The sequence below is a fragment of the Ahaetulla prasina genome, chromosome 11, assembly GCF_028640845.1.
Source record: "Ahaetulla prasina isolate Xishuangbanna chromosome 11, ASM2864084v1, whole genome shotgun sequence".
In the NCBI taxonomy this organism is placed as follows: Eukaryota; Metazoa; Chordata; class Lepidosauria; order Squamata; family Colubridae; genus Ahaetulla; species Ahaetulla prasina.
Genome location: NC_080549.1, coordinates 13,000,860 through 13,019,643, shown reverse-complemented (window position 1 = coordinate 13,019,643; position 18,784 = coordinate 13,000,860). Strand labels below are relative to the sequence as shown.

Genomic DNA, 18,784 nt, shown 5'->3' with positions numbered 1-18,784 from the left:
TGTCAGGAAATTTCTCAATAGTTCTAAGTTGCTTCTTTCCTTGATTAGTTTTCACCCATTGCTTCTTGAACTGCCTTCAGGTGCTTTGGAGAATAAATTGACTCCCTCTTCTTTGTGGCAGCCCCTGAGATATTGGAGCACTGCTATCATGTCTCCCCTAGTCCTTCTTTTCATTAAACTAGACGCACCCAGGTCCTGCAACTGTTCTTCATATGTTTTAGCCTCCAATCCCCTAATCATCTTGGTTGCTCTTCTCTGCACTCTTCCTAGAGAATCGGATGGTTGGCCTTGGGCAACAAGGTGCCTTAGACTTTCCTTGCCCAATCCTGGTTCCTTCCTTGAGAGCTTCCAAATCTCACCTGCTAGCAAAATGCTCAATCCGAGAATGGGTGTCAGCATGTGGTAACATCGGAGAAGAGGCTGGCCTGGGGAAAAAAAAAAAGAAGCATGACATTTTAAAAAGCCAACTAGCAGATCAATGAAAACATCTGCTATATTAGTGGGAGCTTTCAGTTGGACAAGGAAAAGAGGCTTCTGAGAAGCTCTGCCCAACTTGTTTACTGTACATACATAATTTTTATTAAAGAAAGTTTTTTACCCACTTGAAAGATAAACACAAAATAAAAATAGAATAAAAATGATAAAGAAAAAAAGAGAGAATAGACATAATAGGCTTCCTTCCCTCTCATATCCACCCCCCACTTTTTAAAACCTTTTAATGACCACGTAATCCCTTGCAGTGTGGAGTCGGGGCAATTGAATGGAGCTGAGTGTTTACTGGCTGGATGCCCTTCCTGTCACCAATGTGGAGTTCTGTTCAGGAGATATATTCTCATTGTGCCCAGAGAGAGAAATATCTGCCATTACCAAGGATTGAACTCACAGCCTCCTGATTGGGAGGTGAGAGCTGTACCTCTAGGCCACCATACCACTCCCCTCATATCCATCCCTTATTCATTCGGTAAACCCAGAAATCACCAGTTCATTCTTATCCATTTTCAGCAAAAAGCCCATAAAAGGTTTCCAGTCTTTTATAAAAGAAAAACAGTGCCCCAAATTGCCCAAACTTAGCCCCGGGGTGCTCAGAGGAGCTGTGAAGTGGAAGGCAACAGGATTTCACAGCTGTCTCTCCACTTTCAACTCACGTTTCAATGACATCTGCTTCCAGCACGGATTGGACCGGCAGGTACCCTCTCTGGGGATGTTTGCTGAAGTACTGCTTGGAACGGAATTTGTTTTTCAAAGTGGTAGCAAAATCCCTCATGTTCTCGCTGGAAGTGGTCTGCAAAGAACCAGGATTAAGAGCCAGGGGACACCTTTAGCCTAGCACTTGACTGATTCCAACAGAAGCAGGAAAAGATCTTTTGGAAGATTATAATCAGGAAACGGAAAGCAAGAAGCTGTTGGGCTATTCTGACTAGTATAGATCTATTCCAAGCTATTTAGTTCTCGTCAGCTAGCCATACCCTTCTGGGATTCGAACCCGCGCTGCTTGCATATTAGGCTAGAACAGGGGTCTGCAAACTTGGCTCCTTTAAGACTTGTAGACTTCAACTCCCAGAGTTCCTCAGACAGCAAAGCTGGCTGAGGAACTCTGGGAGTTGAAGTCCCCAAGTCTTAAAGGAGCCAAGTTTGCAGATCCCTGGGCTAGAAGGGTATGGCTAGCTGACGAGAGCTAAATAGCTTGAAATAGACCTATACTAGTCTCCCTTTATTTCTTTGTCGGTCAAATAAAAATATAAACTCAACATATAAAAAATAGTTTGTTGTGAAAGCGACTGCCTGCGAAGTCCCCTGGATTGGGGCTGAAAGGCAAAAGCGGAAGCAGTTGGGTAGACCAGGTTGCCCTGACGGACCAGTTCCACCGGAAAAACACTTCATCTGAAGTATACTTCCCTGGATTCTCCAATCATTATTCTTGCCTTTTTTTTTCTTAAAAAAAAAAAAGAGACCAGTAAACGTAAATGTAAAGGTTCCCCTCGCACATACGTGCTAGTCGTTCCCGACTCTAGGGGGTGGTGCTCATCTCAGTTTCAAAGCCAAAGAGCCAGTGCTGTCCGAAGACGTCTCTGTGGTCATGTGGCCAGCATGACTAAATGCCAAAGGCGCACGGAACGCTGTTCCCTTCCCACCAAAGGTGGTCCTTATTTTTTCTACTTGCATTTTTTACGTGCTTTCGAACTGCTAGGGTTGGCAGAAGCTGGGACAAATAACAGGAGCTCACTCCTTTACGTGGCACTAGGGATTTGAACTGCTGAACTGCCGACCTTTCAATCGACAAGCTCAGCGTCTTAGCCCCCGAGCCCCCGCGTCAGTAATAAGTAGCAAATTCTATCCTCAGGCTTATGAAGGACTGCACAACCTGCTGCCCCATAAGGATGCTAAGCAGAGCCTCACTTAAGCAGCACTCAACCACTGTGCATAGTTTTTTGCAGACCATGCTCTTCTCTTACCATCGTATAATATTCCATGATGGGGTAATGCAACTTGTTCCCTTTGCTGGCTCGTCCCGTCAAGAAACAGGCCTGGCAGATGTCCACATTGAACTGCTTGAGGCTGCGGTATCTGGAGCAACCGAAAAATTGTTCATTGTTACCAGCCAACCCAAATATTGATGTCAATCAAATGCCTGCCCACAGCCAAAACTCGTCTGAATTGCACCAAACCAGGATACAGACAGACGCTGCATGGTGGAATGCAATCCAACTTAAACTTTCATCTAAAAAACAAAACAAAAATCCAAACCTATTAAAATTTCTATAGATTCCCCTTCAGATATATTGCTTTTTTGTTTTGTTTTGTTTTTAAATTGCACCCTGACATATTGGTTTTCTGAATCAGATTTGGCAGCTGCATGTGGCATAGCTGGATCTTGTCACCTCGCATGGCACGGCAAGCTTCTTTTCTTGATCTTCTGAAAACCCCTTGATCTTCTGAAAACGGGAGAGATCCAACTCAGATGAAGTTTGTGACATGGAGAAATAAGAGGCAGGTGGTGGGGTTGGGGAAGGGGGGTGGGCTTTGTTCTTGCCCTGATGCAGATCAAAACTGAAAACAGAGTTCTTGTACGTTGACACTTGGCGACGTGTCGTGTCCCACTCCTCCGCTGATGGCCGGGTCAGGGAAATCCGAATCAGGCTTGCCTCTGCAGCTCTGCCCAAAGTCCTAGCAAAGTCCTCAGATCAGGCAGGAGACCAGTAAGTGACTTCAGCAAGATAAGTTCGACTTTGCCTGACTCAGAGACTGCCAGAAAGCAGATCCTTTATATAGGCCATGGGGTGTGGCTCCATGACTCAGCACTCATTAAGGCCTGCCCCTCCCTTCCTTCTGTTGCCTCCACCTATCCAATCTTCTGATGCGAGGGTCACTCCAATCAGCTGTTGGAAGTAAACTTTCCTCAGGCTCACATGCTGTGGAGGAGGGGGAGGGGTCTAGCTGCTCCGTTTGCCTGGGCATGGAGCCAGGGCTGGGGCCGGGGGGTGCTCCCTCCTCTGCAGCCTGCTTGGGTATGGAGCCAGGGCTGGGAGGTGCCCCCTCCTCTGCAGCTTGTCTGGGCATGGAGCCAGGACTGGGGCCGGGAGGCATACATTCCTCCGTGTTCGGGAGCAGATAACCAGACCCCGGCTGCGGTGAGAGCGGACAAGACACAACACGACGGGAGAAAATTGCCATTCCTAACAGCTTTAGGTCTACGAAGACGTATCCAAGGATTTTGATCATGGCAATGAAAATCTTTCTCTCTTATTCAGAGGTGTCAGATTCAATTTCACTGAGGGCCACATCAGGGTTGCGTTTGACCTTGGAGGGCCCAGGATGGATGTGGCCAGCTTGATGTCACTCATGTCGGGGACATCTGTGGTGGCCCGAGCGCTCTGTCAGCAAAAACGGGCTCACGAACTCTTTTCGGCCGCGATGGCCTCCTGCCACCCTCTGCCAGTGAAAACAGACCTCGGGGTGTAGTGGGGGGGGCGCGTGGTCCTGCTGACCTCTGTTTTTTACTGCGATAGCTTCCTGCTGCCCGTTGCCAGAGAAAAAAGAGCTGAGGAGAGGGAGGGCTGAAGAGGGCGACAGGAGGCCATCATGGCTGATAACGGCCCTCCCGAGCTCTGTTTTCACTCCTTCACTGTTTCCAAGGCAGCCCTGCAGGCCAGACCTAAGCATCCCATGGGCCAGATCTGACCCACGGGCCTTGAATTTGACACCCCTGCTCTTATTGTATGATTTAAAAGCTTCCTTGGTCTTCTTTCCCTTTAGCTAAAAAAAAGCAAAACACCCCAACAGGGCTACTTATATTGTTTGGCCTTGTTGAATCTCCAATCTTAAAAAGTTCTTTAAAAGAAAGCTTTCATGTGTCATCACTGTTTTAAACTTCAGCCAGTGGTGGGTTTTATACCGGTTTGCCCCGGTTCGAGTGAACTGGTAGCGGGTGATGGCAGGAGGCTCCGCCCACCAGCCCGGATGTCATCACAGACGCTCTGTGCAATGCCAGGGGTGAAAGGTAAAATTTGTTACTACCGGTTCTGTGGGCATGGCTTGGTGGTGGTGGGTAATGTGACTAGGTGGGTTTTTTTTTTAACTTTTAACTTTTAAAAGCATTTTTTCTACAATCTCTTCGGCCGAAGAGGTTATAAAAAAATGCTTTTAAAAGCCTGTGATGATCAGGCAACTCAGCGGAGGAAAAAAAAAGCTTTTAAAGGGTTCTGATGATCCCAGCTGAGTTATTTGATCGCCAGAACCTTTTAAAAGCTGAAGAGCTTGTAGAAAACATGCTTTTAAAGGGTTCTGACAATCCCAGCTGCGCTGCACAATCATCAGAGGCTCTTTTTTTACTTTTAAAAGCATTTTTTCGGGTGAAGAAAAAATGATTTTAAAAGTGAAAAAAAAAACACCCTCTGATGAGCGCGCGGCTCAGCTGGGGCATGTGGGGGGCAGGGATTTTTGCTACCGGTTCTCCGAACCACCTGTGGCTATCGCTATCAGATCAGGTGAACCGGTCCGAACCGGGAGCATTTCACCCCTGGTGCATGCGCAGAAGGTTCTGCCCATGCACAGAAGCGCCGCCCGTGAGCGTGAGCTCACAGTTCCTTCAAACTGGTAGCGAAAGTAAGTGAAACCCACTACTGACTTCATCCTTTCGCTAAAAATGTTGCAGCCGTCTTGAGGCTGGCCTCTGACTTTTTCAAACTGTTTGTCTGTCTACTGCCAAATCAGGCTCAAACTGAAATCCTTTTTAATCTGGCTACCTGAAAGGTGACATCAGAGGCACTAAATCCAGACTGGCCACTTAGGGCTATAAATTACTTAGCTGATGAACAGTTTAGATATATCAAAATGATTGATTCAAGCCAGGGGTATTTGAATGAAAACGAGCTAGCACTGTTTCACACGGCTAATGGCTTACGATGGCTACGCTTTGGAGTGAGCTGAGATACTGTCAGTTCATAAATCAGAGTTGGACTCCTGAGGTACAATGAATGCATTTGGCATGCAAGGTTCCAATCACTTTGTGGGCAGCGTTTGAGGTGTGCTTAAAAGTAAACGTACGGTTCCTCACGTAAACAGTGGATTGGTCTTTCTTCTGGAATTTTGTTTTTATGGACGATGGCAGAAGTTATTTGTATACGCACAAAGGGGGAAGGAACTTACAGGATGCCTACAATAATAATAATAATAATAATAATAATAATAATAATAATAATAATAATAATAATAATAATAATAATAATAATAATAATAATAATGTTTTAATTTGTATACTGCCCTTCTCCTGAAGGACTCAGGGCGGTGAACAGGCAAATAAAATACAAACAAACATATACAATAATTAAAACAACCCTTAAAAAACTGATTCAAATTTGCCAGAAAATTTAAAATGACATTACACCCCATAAAATTACAGAAATTTAAAACCCATCAAAATTCAATTAAAATTCAAAATTAAAATCAGGCCAGTCCAGCCATATGAAATAAATAGGTTTTAAGGAATGGAAGACTGGATGGGGAGGTTGATGAAATTTGGCAAAATCGGCAGCTTTGATCGATCGGTTTTATTTCTATTTGGAAGCCATTTTTGATTTTGATTTTTTGTGAGAAACTGAAAATATATATATATGAAACATTGATTTGGGGATTTGATGATAGCCGCCTGTCAGAAACGATATAAGGTCACCTGCTTGAGGTGTGTGTGTGGGGGTTTGGACTAGATGACCAACGAGGTCCCTTCCAACTCTGTTGTTATTCTGTTAAAAGGATCGGTCTGTACCCACCAGCCTTCCAGCAGACAGAATGACCCTCTGTATTACTTTCCGTACCTGAAACCTATGATGGGACATTGCCTGCAGATGGAGCACTTAGTCTGGTGTTTTACTTGTTCAGCAATGGCTACTCGGTGAAGGACGGCCAGCCACACCATTGATTGTGGCTCTAAGTTTGCCCATTCCAAGAACTGAGTTGCCTCAATGGATGCTTTGCCATTTCCCTAGAAGAAGGAAAGGAGACAATCAAATCCCACAACTTCCGAGGCTGTACATTTTTTTCCTCTGAAACTGTAATATAAAACTCCCCTTTTTAGGACCCTGTTATCCCTTAATTCAGGGTAGAGCCGGGGCGACTGGATGGAACTGAGCATTTCCTGGCCGGATACCCTTCCTGACGCCTGGGTGGAGTTCACAGCAGTTATTTTTTCCTCCGAATCTAGGATATGCTACATTCAGTTCCTTGGGTTTGAGAATGAACAGGGTTAAAATTATTGGATTTGGTGAATTTAACATGACAACAAATTGGATGAAAACAACCTTTGACAGAATATGATTAGATATGCGTGCTAGTCAGGATATTGAAGGTTTTTGTTTGTTTATGGTTTTACAAAGAAATGTTTTAGTCTTAGGGAGTAATTTTCCAGTTTAAAGCCTCATAGGGTCACCATAACTGCGTTTGCTACAACTTGGAAATAATAAGTCACAAAAGGAACTGGAATATTGTAATTGCATTCTATGGCTATCTTCCACCCCTCTTCTTGATAAGGGCTCCTATTAAGAATATCAATATCGGGGTAAAATCAAGAGTGTCCTGGGATTACATGTTTGTCAAAAAGGAGTAAAGATAATGTCTGCAGTTATCTGATTAAAGTCTTACTCCTTTTTTATATGTGTGTTGCATGCCTGCCGCACATAAAAAGGAAACAGGGCTCCAATCACACGCCTCCACCTGCCATTTTTTTTATTTTTCTAAACTCCCCCTCCCCACAAATGCCCCTGGGAAAAGCGGAAATAGCTTCGCTTACAAAGCGGAAACAGCTGCGCACACTGGGCTCCACATTGCTCCCGCCGAAGGCCGCCACTTCCCCCAGCTGCCGTGGGACTTGGATGGCTTCGTGGAGCAAGATGCCCAGATGCCTCTGGTCGCAGAGCCCGCTGGAGTTGGCCACCTGGCTGAAGAGGTCTGAAAGCAGGAAGGAAGGAAGGAAGGAAGGAAAGGCATGCATAGATTACAGGGAGGAGAGAAAAGAGGAAGAGTGGCTTTCCTCATCCCATCTTCCCGGTCTCATAGGAAGAAAATAAGCTCGACTCAAACCTTTGTCTCAACTGTTAAAAATGCAGAGGAGAAATTTTCGTTCTGCGAAGGCTCCAATTCTTTATATTCTCACTGAACTATAGTCCCCAGTGCTCTTTGGAAAAAGACTACAATGGCCGATATGTGAACATGCACATGTCAAGCACATGCCAATCTTCGAAGTGTATTCAGGCTGCTTTCACTTTTACGGCTTCACAGCTTGCCAACAGACAGGGGAGAAGGGAGGGAGAGATTGGAATGTGCATTCCAGACAATAACAAGAAACTGTCTCGTGGGAATCTAGGACACTCCAGCAGTTGTCGGCCAGAGGCGTGGACATTTTCCCATAACAACACCTGGACACCTAATTGGACAATTAGGGGAGGGAGGAGTCTGTACTTTAATTATATTGAATTGCCCGGGAATTAACCAGAGTTGGTTTTGCTTTCATGCTGTGCCGAAATGTTGTACTCAATAAAGCTTTACATCAAGAGATTGGATCATATCATCAGTGCTTGCTGGGTTGGGTTCGTCAGTCGGAACCTCGACAGCACGTTTTTTGGCACAGCTACAACTTATGACGGACTTTGGCAAAGCGTTAGATTCAAGGGGGTCTTTCCGTAACAAGGAAACAGCCATACAAAGCTTCCATATAGTAGCTTGATCATGGGGCATCTGCCTTGGAGAGCCCACGCTGGTTGGGATGGTAAAATATTAAGGAACAGGGCAGGGGTACCAGCCATCCTGATCCCTGTGCCCTAAATTAGTCCGCTGCTCCCACAAGTGGTGAAAAATGTGACCCGTAACCCAATTGCCTCTGGTGGCGCAACAGGCTAATGCTGCCTATTATTAACAGCAACTGCTTGCAATATTGCAGGTTCAAGTCCCACCAGGCCCAAGGTTGACTCAGCCTTCCATTCTTTATAAGGTAGGTAAAATGAGGACCCAGATTGTTGGGGGGGCAATAAGTTGACTTTGTATATAAAAATACAAATAGAATGAGACTATTGCCTTACACAATGTAAGCCGCCCTGAGTCTTCAGAGAAGGGCGGGATATAAATGCAAAAAAAAAAAAAATTTAGTATCTAAGACTATCACTAAGTATTGTATCTAATGTTTTATGATGAATGTATTTTTGCAATGACTATGATAATGATCTATCACTATTGTTGTATGTACTACTGAGAGCTTATGCACTGGAGACAAATTCCTTGTGTGTCTAATTACACTTGGCCAATAAAGAATTCTAATTCCAATTTTGAAACCAGATGGACAATTCAATCTTATTTGGGGAGCAATGTCTCCCAAATCAGATTTATTCTACTGCTCAGTTTTAACAAGGAGTAAAAGTAAAGGTTTCCCTATCTAGGCTTGTCCAAATCTAAAGCTCTATATACTATATATACTTTGGCATATAGAGCTGTACACCAAAGGTGCATGGAATGCTGTGACCTTCTCATCATCGAAGTGGTACCTATTAATCTACTCACATTTGCATGCTTTCAAACTGCTGGGTGGTCAGAGCTCAGGCAAGGAACAGGAGCTCACCCCCTTACGTGGCACTCAGGTCTCGAACTTGGGTTTTCAGTTTTCTAGCTGACAAGCTCAGCATCTTTAACCACTGAGCCATCGCGGCCCTCAAGATTCTCCTCCCCAGATATTCCTCAGTAAGGAGTACAGTATCTGGGAGAAAACAATGGCCTTCTTTCAAACTCTGGAGAATTGCCTAAGACGTTCTCTTCCTCAAAACAGAAGATGACTCGAAATTTGGGAGATCTCCCTCTGACAGGATGGCCCATCCCCTGTTATTCCCTATAGGTAAAGGTAAATATGTGCTAGTCGTTCCTGACTCTAGGGGCGGTGCTCATCTCCGTTTCAAAGCCGAAGACCCAGCGCTGTCCGAAGACGTCTCCGTGGTCATGTGGCCGGCATGACTAAACGCCGAAGGCACACGGAACACTGCTACCTTCCCACCAAAGGTGGTCCCTATTTTTCTACTTGCATTTTTTACCTGCTTTCAAACTGCTAGGTTGGCAGAAGCTGGGACAAGGATCGGGAGCTCACCCCTGTTACGCGGCACTAGGGATTCGAACCGCCGAACTGCCGAACTTTTGATCGACAAGCTTGGCGTCTTAGCCACTGAGCCACCCGCGTCCCTTTTGTCATTTCCCTATAGCACTCGTCTATTGGTGCAGAAGCTTTCTTCCACTGCCAAAATTAAGAGCCGGAGAGCGATGAAACATGGCTGCCATCCAGACCATTTCTTGGATGCAGCTGCCCATGACTCTTTCTCTCCATCCTTGCTAAATCTGGAAGCCTCCCCCTCGGATTCCGCCAGCCAGCCGTCTTCTGCAGAGGGTGACTCACACTGGAATTTCTCCTTCACCTCCGTGCCGCAGAGACACGCGATGCCCGTCTTGAAGGAGAGCGCCCTCATCTTCCCGCTGCGCCCACTGAAAAGAAAAGGAGCGGGGTGAAAACCTTTGTCCTCTGTTCCCCCTGAGATAAAAAGCTCCATCTTTTGCCAGCTTGTCAGGAGAATGGGAGCCCTTCTTTGCAAAGCTCCTTTTAATTTCGTCGCCATCTGCCTCCTGTCGTTTCCATGCATAGTTCTAAGCCTCTCCTCAGGAGCAAAAGAGAGGAGAGGCCTGGAGAAGCTAATGAATTCCAGTTCCGTTCAAATTCCTGTGTCTCCCCCCACCCACAAGTCTGAATTTTGCTGGAGGTTTCTCACACTGCATATTGGACATTAATACAATTGAGTGAGTTCAGAGATATTTTAAGAGAAGAGTCTTCCACTCTTCTACTCACAATAAAATACTTTATGCCACCAGACTCCAAATTTTGGGCTTAGGCGACTTAGAACTACACAGACTTCAGTCAGTACATAAAATTATCTACCACAATGTCCTACATGTCAATGACTACTTCATCAGCTTCAACCACAACAATATATGAGAAAATAATAGATACAAACTCAAGGTAAACCGCTCCAATCTTGATTGCAGAAAATATGACTTCAGCAACAGAGTGGTCAATGCCTGGAATGCACTACCTAACTCTGTGGTTTCTTCCCCAAACCCCCAAAACTTTAAGTTTAAACTGTCTGCTGTTGACCTCACCCCATTCCTAAGGGGTCTGTAAGGGGTGTGCATAAGTGCACCAGCTTGCCTACCGTCCCTGTCCTAATATTCCTTTTTTACTTTCTCTTTTCATGTATCCAAATTATGTTTATACTTTTACCTGTTATCTTATATATGATCGACAAAATAAAAATAAATAAATAAATAAATAAACACTGATAAAAGAAAACAGCAGGTCCTGGAAGAGCCCGGCTTAGGAATGGGTGAGAATTTTGCTGCCATAAAACGCAATATCTTAATGATGTCCCGTTTAAGGTGGAGAACCTGCTGGAATTGTGGGAGGTGACTTTTAACTTTCCTCTTATAAAATAACATTGATTTAATATAAATCCTAGGTTCTCACCCCTTGGATTATCTCCTTCCAATCTTCGAAGGAGGAGCATTGGGGGGAGGGGCAGATTTGTTTTACAGACAATGCAAAAATGATTAATTTTATTGATGTGTTTGGAAAGCCTACATGGCTGCCCACTCGCTGACAGGGATTTTGGGCTGTTTACAAGCAGTAAAATGCAGGGGTGAAATGCTTCTGGTTCTGACCGGATCGCCCGATCCTGTAGCAATGGTGGCAGGTGGTTCGGAGAACCAGTAGCAAAAATCCCTGCCCCCCGCCATGCCCAGCTGAGCTGCGCGATCATCAGAGGTTGTTTTTTTTTACTTTTAAAAGCATTTTTTCTACAATCTCTTCGGGTGAAGAGGTTGTAAAAAAAATGCTTTTAAAAGCCTCCTCTGATGAACTTCCGGTAGGCCGGTTTTCACCCTCCCCGAGCCTCTGTGCGCGCCCTGCACTTACCTGTATCCAAAACGGGCCATGTGGGGACTCCTGGGAGGGGCGGGGTCAGCCAGGAGTGGGATTTGGGGGGGGGGTTCTACAAACTGCACAAAAACTTAGCTAGAGGTTCTCCTGAACCCCCAGCAGCCCACCCGTGCCCCTGAGTTACAGTAATGATTTCATTTTTGCCCCAGGGATGAAAGAGGAAATGACTGGTTTTCTCTGAAGTAACAGAGAGAGAGAGAGAGAGGAAAGGAGGGAGGGAGGGAGAGAGAGGGAGGGAGGGAGAGAGAGGGAGGGAGGGAGAGAAAGAGGTAGGTAGGTAGGGAGAGAGAGAGAGAGAAGGAAGGAGGGAGAGAGAGAGGGAGGGAGAGAAAGAGAGAGGGAGGGAGGAGAGAAAGAGAGGAGGGAGGGAGAAAGAGGGAGAGAAGGAGGGAGAGAGGAGGAAGGAGGAGGGAGAGAAAGAGAGGAGGAGGGAGAGAAAGAGAGGGAGGGAGAAAGGGAGGGAGGGAGAGAAAGAGGGGGAGGGCGGGAGAGAGAAAGAGAGAAGGAGGGAGGGAGAGAAGAGAGGAGGAGAGAGAGAGAGAGGAGGAGGGAGAGAAAGAGAGGAGGGAGAGAGAGGAGGAGAGAGGAGGAAGGAGGAGGGAGAGAAAGAGAGAGAGGAGGGAGGGAGAGAAGAGGGAGGGAGAAAGGAGGGAGAGAGAGAGAGGGAGGCGGGAGAGAAGAGAGAAGGAGGAGGGAGAAAGAGAGGAGGAAGGAGGCGAGAGAGAAGAGAGGAGGAGGAGAGGAGGAGGGAGAGAGAGGAAGGAGGAAGAGAAAGAGGGAGAGAGAGAGAATGAGAGAGGGAGAGGGAGAGAGAGGTTTTAGTGAGCTTTTGTTCTTGCATGGGTGTCTGTCCCCAATACCTGTCAAAAACGTTCAGCAGCCAATTCAAGCTCATGTCTACGCAGAGAGGGACGTTGACCAGAATGCCTCTTTCCTCCTCGAGCCGCTCATACAGAGCGGTCAAGCAATGGATCACTTCCACCACGTCCATCACATGGTCACTGGGCTGGAGCTCATGTTCATTAAACACCTCCAGGGCCGTGGACAGCGTCACCATGTCCACTGTGGGGTAGAATAAAGGAGAGTCAAAACCAGGAGATTCGTGTGGGAGACAAACGGGGGGGGGGGGGGGGGAAGCAGCCGCAACACATCTCAACAGCAATAGCACTTAAGACTGATATGCGGCTTCACAATACTTTGTGAAGTTTACAGAGTCAATATGTTGCCCCCCAACAATCTGGGTCCTCGTTTTACCTACCTCGGAAGGATGGAAGGCTGAGTCAACTTTGAACCTGGTGAGATTCGAACTGCTGGCAGTTTTTTGGAAAAGCACTTTGGGACAATATCTACCAATAAAATCTACCCTTCACTTCCTGGACATAAACTGTTTCAACTCCTACCTTCAAAACGACGCTATAGAGCACTGCACACCAGAACAACTAGACACAAGGACAGTTTTTCCCCGAATGCCATCACTCTGCTAAACAAATAATTCCCTCAACACTGTCAAACTATTTACTAAATCTGCACTACTATTAATCTTCTCATCATTCCCATCACCAATCTCTTTCCATTTATGACTGTATGACTCTAACTTTGCTGCTTGTATCCTTACGATTTATATGGATATTGATTGGTTCCTGATTGCTTATGACTATCATTAAGTGTTGTACCTTATGATTCTTGATGATCTTTTCTTTTATGTACACTGAGAGCATATGCACCAAAGACAAATTCCTTGTGTCTCAAATCACACTTGGCCAATAAAAAATTCTATGCTATGCTATTCCACTCCACTCCATTCCTTCTATTCTATTCTATTCTATTCTATTCTATTCTATTCTATTCTATTCTATTCTATTCTATTCTATTCTATTCACTGCATTACTATTAATCTTCTCATCATTCCCATCACCCATCTCCTCCCACTTATGACTGCATGACTGTAACTTTGTTGCTTGTATCCTTACGATTTATATGGATATTGATTGGTTCCTGATTGCTTATTTGTACCCTGACTATCATTAAGTGTTGTACCTTATGATTCTTGATGATCTTTTCTTTTATGTACACTGAGAGCATATGCACCAAAGGCAAATTCCTTGTGTGTCCAATCACACTTGGCCAATAAAAAATTCCATTCCATTCCATTCCATTCCATTCTATTCTATTCCTTCTGTTCTGTTCTGTTCTGTTCTGTTCTGTTGTCTTGTATTCTATTCTAAAACCCTTGTCCATTAATCCTGTAGGTGAAGCAAGTGAGGTATGCTCTCTACCCGTCTGCAATGAGGAAGATTTCCATCTTCCATGGTCTTCCCACCCTTCTTCAAACTGGCATTACGGAAGCGCATGGACCTCTAATATCCACACAACATCATCAAGAAGAAGATGGATGTGCAGCAGGGGTGAAATGCTCCCGGTTTGGACCGGATCGCCTGATCCGGTAGCGATGCTGGTGGTGGGTGGTACAGAGAACCGGTAGCAAAAATCCCTGCCCACCCCTCCTCCCCCCACATGCCCAGCTGAGCCGCGCAATCATCAGAGTGTTTTTTTTTTACTTTTAAAAGCATTTTTTCTTCAGCGGAAAAAACGCTTTTAAAAGTTAAAAAAAAAAGCCTCTGATGATCACGTGGCTCAGCTGGGATTGACAGAACCTTTTCAAAGCATTTTTTCTACAAGCTCTTTGGCCGAAGAGGCTGTAAAAAAAAATGCTTTGAAAGGGTTCTGGCGATCAGGCAACTCACCTGGGATCGTCAGAACCCTTTCAAAGCATTTTTTCTACAAGCTCTTCAGCCAAAAAGGTTGTAGAAAAATGCTTTTAAAAGTTAAAAAAAAAAAAAGTTGGCCATGCCCATCCAGTACATTACTCCCCCCACCAAGCCACGCCCACAGAACCAGCAGTAAAAATTTTTACATTTCACTCCTGATGTGCAGGCAAGTCAGCCCATGCACAAATCTCCTTTGAGAACACGTATGAAGCTCGTGGTGCAGACTGATCTGAAATCCATCGGAGGACAATACAACTTGAGTGGAGGGAGGAAAGAGGGGCCCAAGGAACGGCAAGGACTTACATCTCAAAGCCTTCTGCACCCGGCGTAGCTTCATGGCTGTACGGTAAGCAGAATACTTGATGTTGTTTAAGTCGGCTGAGAAAACAGAAAAGTAGAGAAAGAAAGGAAGCCATCAATTTCATATCCTTTCCCTTGACAACTGGAGACCCTTGGCTCCCCAAAATAATCCCTTCTCCTTTTTAAAAAGGTAAAAGGTCCCCTTGCACATATGTGCTAGTTGTTCCTGACTCTAGGGGGCGGTGCTCATCTCCGTTTCAAAGCCAAAGAGCCAGCGCTGTCTGAAGACGTCTCTGTGGTCATGTGGCCGGCATGACTCAACGCCAAAGGCGCACAGAACGCTGTTACCTTCCCACCAAAGGTGGTCCCTAGTTTCCTGCTTGCATTTTTTACCTGCTTTTGAACTGCTAGGTTGGCAGAAGCTGGGACAAGTAACGGGAGAAGCTGGGACAAATAATTGCCAAACTGCCGACCTTTCGATCGACAAGCTCAGCTTCTTAGCCACTGAGCCACTGCATCCCCTCTTCTCCTTTTTAGGACCATCCAAAACACATCGGAACTGCAACTCCCAGGTTTTCTCAGGAGGTACGCTGCCTGGGAATTGTAGCCATAACATATTTGTGGGGTGACCGACAGGGAAAGATTGTTCTAGAGCAGAGGTCGGCAACTTTAAGATTTGTGGACTTTAAGTCCCAGAATTCCTCAACCAGCTTTGGGACTTGAAGTCCACAAGTCTTAAAGTTACCAATGTTGGAGACCTCTGTTCTAGAGTTTATTGACAGTCAGTTCCCACTGTCCATGCGATGGTATTACAGGTAGCTCTCCATTTGCAAAAGTTCATTTATTGATCATTCGCAGTTACAACAGCGTTGAAAAAGGTGACTTATGACACTTAACGGCCATTGCAATATCCCCATGGTCACAAGTCAGATGCTTGGCAACTGACTCATATTTATGGCGGCTGCCGTATCCCAGGGTCATGAGATTTGCGACCTTCTGACAAGCCCAAGTCCATGGGGAAGCCAAATTCGGTTAACAACCGTGTGACTAACTTAACAATTATGCAGCGATTCACTTAACAACCGTGGCATGGAAGGTCGTAAAAATGGGGTGAAACTCACTACACAAATGTTTCACTTTGCGACAGAAATGTTGGGCTCAATTGTGGTCGTTAAGTCGAGGATTACCCGAACTGTTTTTTCTTACCCAGCGTTTGGTATAATTCAGTCATCTTTGGATGGTCCCAACAGGTTGTCTGGGCTTGGTGGCTAGAAAAAAAATATAATAAATTAAGTCATAAGGCTACTTTAATTATGTTTGTCACACAGTTGCAAAGACACAAACTCAGGTACTTCGTGGATCTAGGATGGGAAAAAAAGGAATGTCCAGGAAAATTTCCTGTAATAACATGCTTACTGAATTTTGGTAATAATAATAATACTTAAATTGGACGCTTGGATGGAAACAAATAGTATGAGTCCAAAGCAAGAATGAAATCCAGCAGGTTCTGACAGGTTCTGGAGAACCGGCAGCGGAAATTTTGAGTAGTTCGGAGAATCGGCAAATACCACCTCTGGCTGGTCCCAGAGTGGGGTGGGAATGGAGATTTTGCAGTATCCTTCCCCTGGAGTGGGGTGGGAATGGGGATTTTGCAGTATCCTTCCCCTGGAGTGGGGTGGGAATGGGGATTTTGCAGTATCCTTCCCCTGGAGTGGGAGGGAATGGGGATTTTGCAGTATCCTTCCCCTGGAGTGGGAGGGAATGGGGATTTTGCAGTATCCTTCCCTGGAGTGGGGTGGGAATGGGGATTTTGCAATATCCTTCCCCTGGAGTGGGGTGGGAATGGGGATTTTGCAATATCCTTCCCCTGGAGTGGGAGGGAATGGGGATTTTGCAGTATCCTTCCCTGGAGTGGGGTGGGAATGGGGATTTTGCAATATTCTTCCCCTGGAGTGGGGAGGGAATGGGGATTTTGCAATATCCTTCCCCTGCCAAGCCCACCAAGCCACACCCACAGAACCAGTAGTAAAAAAATTTGGATTTCACCACAGGTCCACAGGCTCATAAAGATAATACAGAAATACACTTGGGCTCCTGCATTGAGAACATAACGGATTTGTACAGGGGAAAACCAAAAATCAATGATATTGATTTCTACAAGGTGCAAGTGAAGGTTTAAAGAAAAGGATATGGCAGGAGGGCGGAAAGTTGCTAAGAATAATGAAGGTTGAGACACCGGAGGAAGCTTTGTAAGACATAGCTTGATACTCACTTGATGTAATAAGGAACTTTATTGGGAGAAATGGCTCGTTCCCAGGGGACCTGGACTGAGGCTGCAAAGGAAAAACAAGAAAAGGTTTGTTAGCTCCGGGTTGAACTTGGTGCTCTCTGAGCTTGGTTGTTTTCTTGCAGATGTTTCATTACCTTACTAGGTAACATCATCAGTGCTAGAAGGGAGGAGGAGGAGGGAGGAGGAGGAGGAGGAAGAAAAGGACTGTGGGGTCCTTGGTGCTCTCTGAGCTTGGTTGCTTTCTTGCAGATTTCATTACCTTACTAGGTAACATCATCAGTGCTAGAAGGAAGTGGGGTTTGCTCTCATTTTATGCCACCGGTATATAAAATCCCACAATTATATAAAATGAGAGCAATTCCCCATTTAGGGAGAGAAAAAAAAACCCAGTGCACCTACTCGAGAGGAAGTGTTGAGATCCTGGCCCAAAATCCCGGTGGGCATCTTGAAGGTGCTTCAGACGGTCATTGATGGAGACCTGTGCGGAAGATGGACTCGTCAAACTAAGTTGTGCGATCAAGTTCAGTCTTTCGGTCTGAGCAAGCAGTTCCGTGGCTGAGCACGTCTGCTGTTCTAACACCGAATCCTCCCCACAGGGTAGGTAGCATGGGAGTTGTAGTTCAGTACAACCCAAACGTGCCCATTCACAGGGAAAGCTGAAGTTGGGTACCGATAAAAACATATCCAAGCCTTGCGCAAGATGTCTCACCTGTAGCTGTTTCCAACGTGTGTTGATCTGTTCTAGAGCACGGGAGTTCTCCATGGACAGGTGAACATCAGAGATTGCCAGCTGGTGTGCAAGGTCATTGACAAGTTTCACCCCGTCCTTCATGGGGGAGAGCTCCTCTTGGAACAACTGAGGAGCCACATCAGTCCAAGAAAAAGCAGGAGAGATCAAAGGGGGGGGGGAGGAGGAGACAGAGAAGAGACAGAGACAGAAAGAAAGCAAATAATCAGTAACCTCGATCAATGAGTCGTAGATTGGTCTTGGTCTCCGCCAAACTTCTGACCTCCAACTGGTAATTCTGTGAGCCAGAGATATTTTTGTCGGGCATTCTACCAGGAAAATATGATTAAAAAGACTGCATATTTGATCCCACATATATTAACTGCAACTAGAATTGTATTTGTGCAACAATGGAAAAATGATGAGATCCGGTTTGAGGGGAATGTAATTAAAAAAAATATTAGATTGCGCAGAAATGGATAGATTAACACTTGCTATTAAGGATAAAGAAGAAAATGATTTTTTTTTTTTGGATATGGGACGTATTCTATGAATGGCTAGATAACAGAAACAGAAGTTAGAAAGGAGGAGAAAATAATGGAGGAAATGGGATAGAGGAGAGTTGTTAGATGTTATGTATTAATGTTATTATAAGGGACGTGGTGGCTTAGTGGTTAAGATGCTGAGCTTGTTGATCGAAAGGTCGGCAGTTCAGCGGTTCGAATCCTTAGTGCCGCGTAATGGGGTTAGCTCCCATTTCTTGTCCCAGCTTCTGCCAACCTAGCAGTTCGAAAGCACGTAAAAATGCAAGTAGAAAAAATAGGGACCACCTTTGGTGGGAAGGTAACAGCGTTCCATGCGCCTTTGGCGTTGAGTCATGCCAGCCACATGACCACGGAGACGTCTTCGGACAGCGCTGGCTCTTCGGCTTTGAAACTGAGATGAGCACCGCCCCCTAGAGTCGGGAACGACTAGCACATCTGTGCGAGGGGAACCTTTACCTTTATTATTAATGTTATTATAGTACTATATTGTTATATTATTAATATGATGGTGATGAACATAATTGTACCCAGAACACGCACTGTTTGATGAAAATGGAATGTTATATAAATAAAACAAATAAAACTTGGGGCGGGGGAAAACTAGTAATTCTGTGATTGCAGAACATGAACATGTTTTAACAGCAA

At 45.3% G+C, this 18,784-nt stretch overlaps 1 protein-coding gene across 6 annotated transcripts in view; it reads right to left on the bottom strand.

The window, feature by feature from the left end:
• DRP2 (dystrophin related protein 2) overlaps nt 1-18,784 on the bottom strand; it is a 68,481-nt gene that overhangs the window by 23,091 nt on the left and 26,606 nt on the right. For all 6 annotated transcript variants that reach the window (XM_058197018.1, XM_058197020.1, XM_058197022.1 and 3 more), the window contains 12 exons: nt 17,577-17,723; nt 17,267-17,345; nt 16,850-16,910; nt 15,784-15,845; nt 14,581-14,655; nt 12,370-12,571; nt 9,920-10,005; nt 7,283-7,440; nt 6,312-6,478; nt 2,454-2,565; nt 1,146-1,282; nt 360-425 (listed from right to left, as the gene is read on the bottom strand). In XM_058197018.1, the coding sequence (XP_058053001.1) occupies nt 360-425; nt 1,146-1,282; nt 2,454-2,565; nt 6,312-6,478; nt 7,283-7,440; nt 9,920-10,005; nt 12,370-12,571; nt 14,581-14,655; nt 15,784-15,845; nt 16,850-16,910; nt 17,267-17,345; nt 17,577-17,723 (1,352 nt within the window). The remainder of the gene's footprint in view (nt 1-359; nt 426-1,145; nt 1,283-2,453; nt 2,566-6,311; nt 6,479-7,282; nt 7,441-9,919; nt 10,006-12,369; nt 12,572-14,580; nt 14,656-15,783; nt 15,846-16,849; nt 16,911-17,266; nt 17,346-17,576; nt 17,724-18,784) is intronic.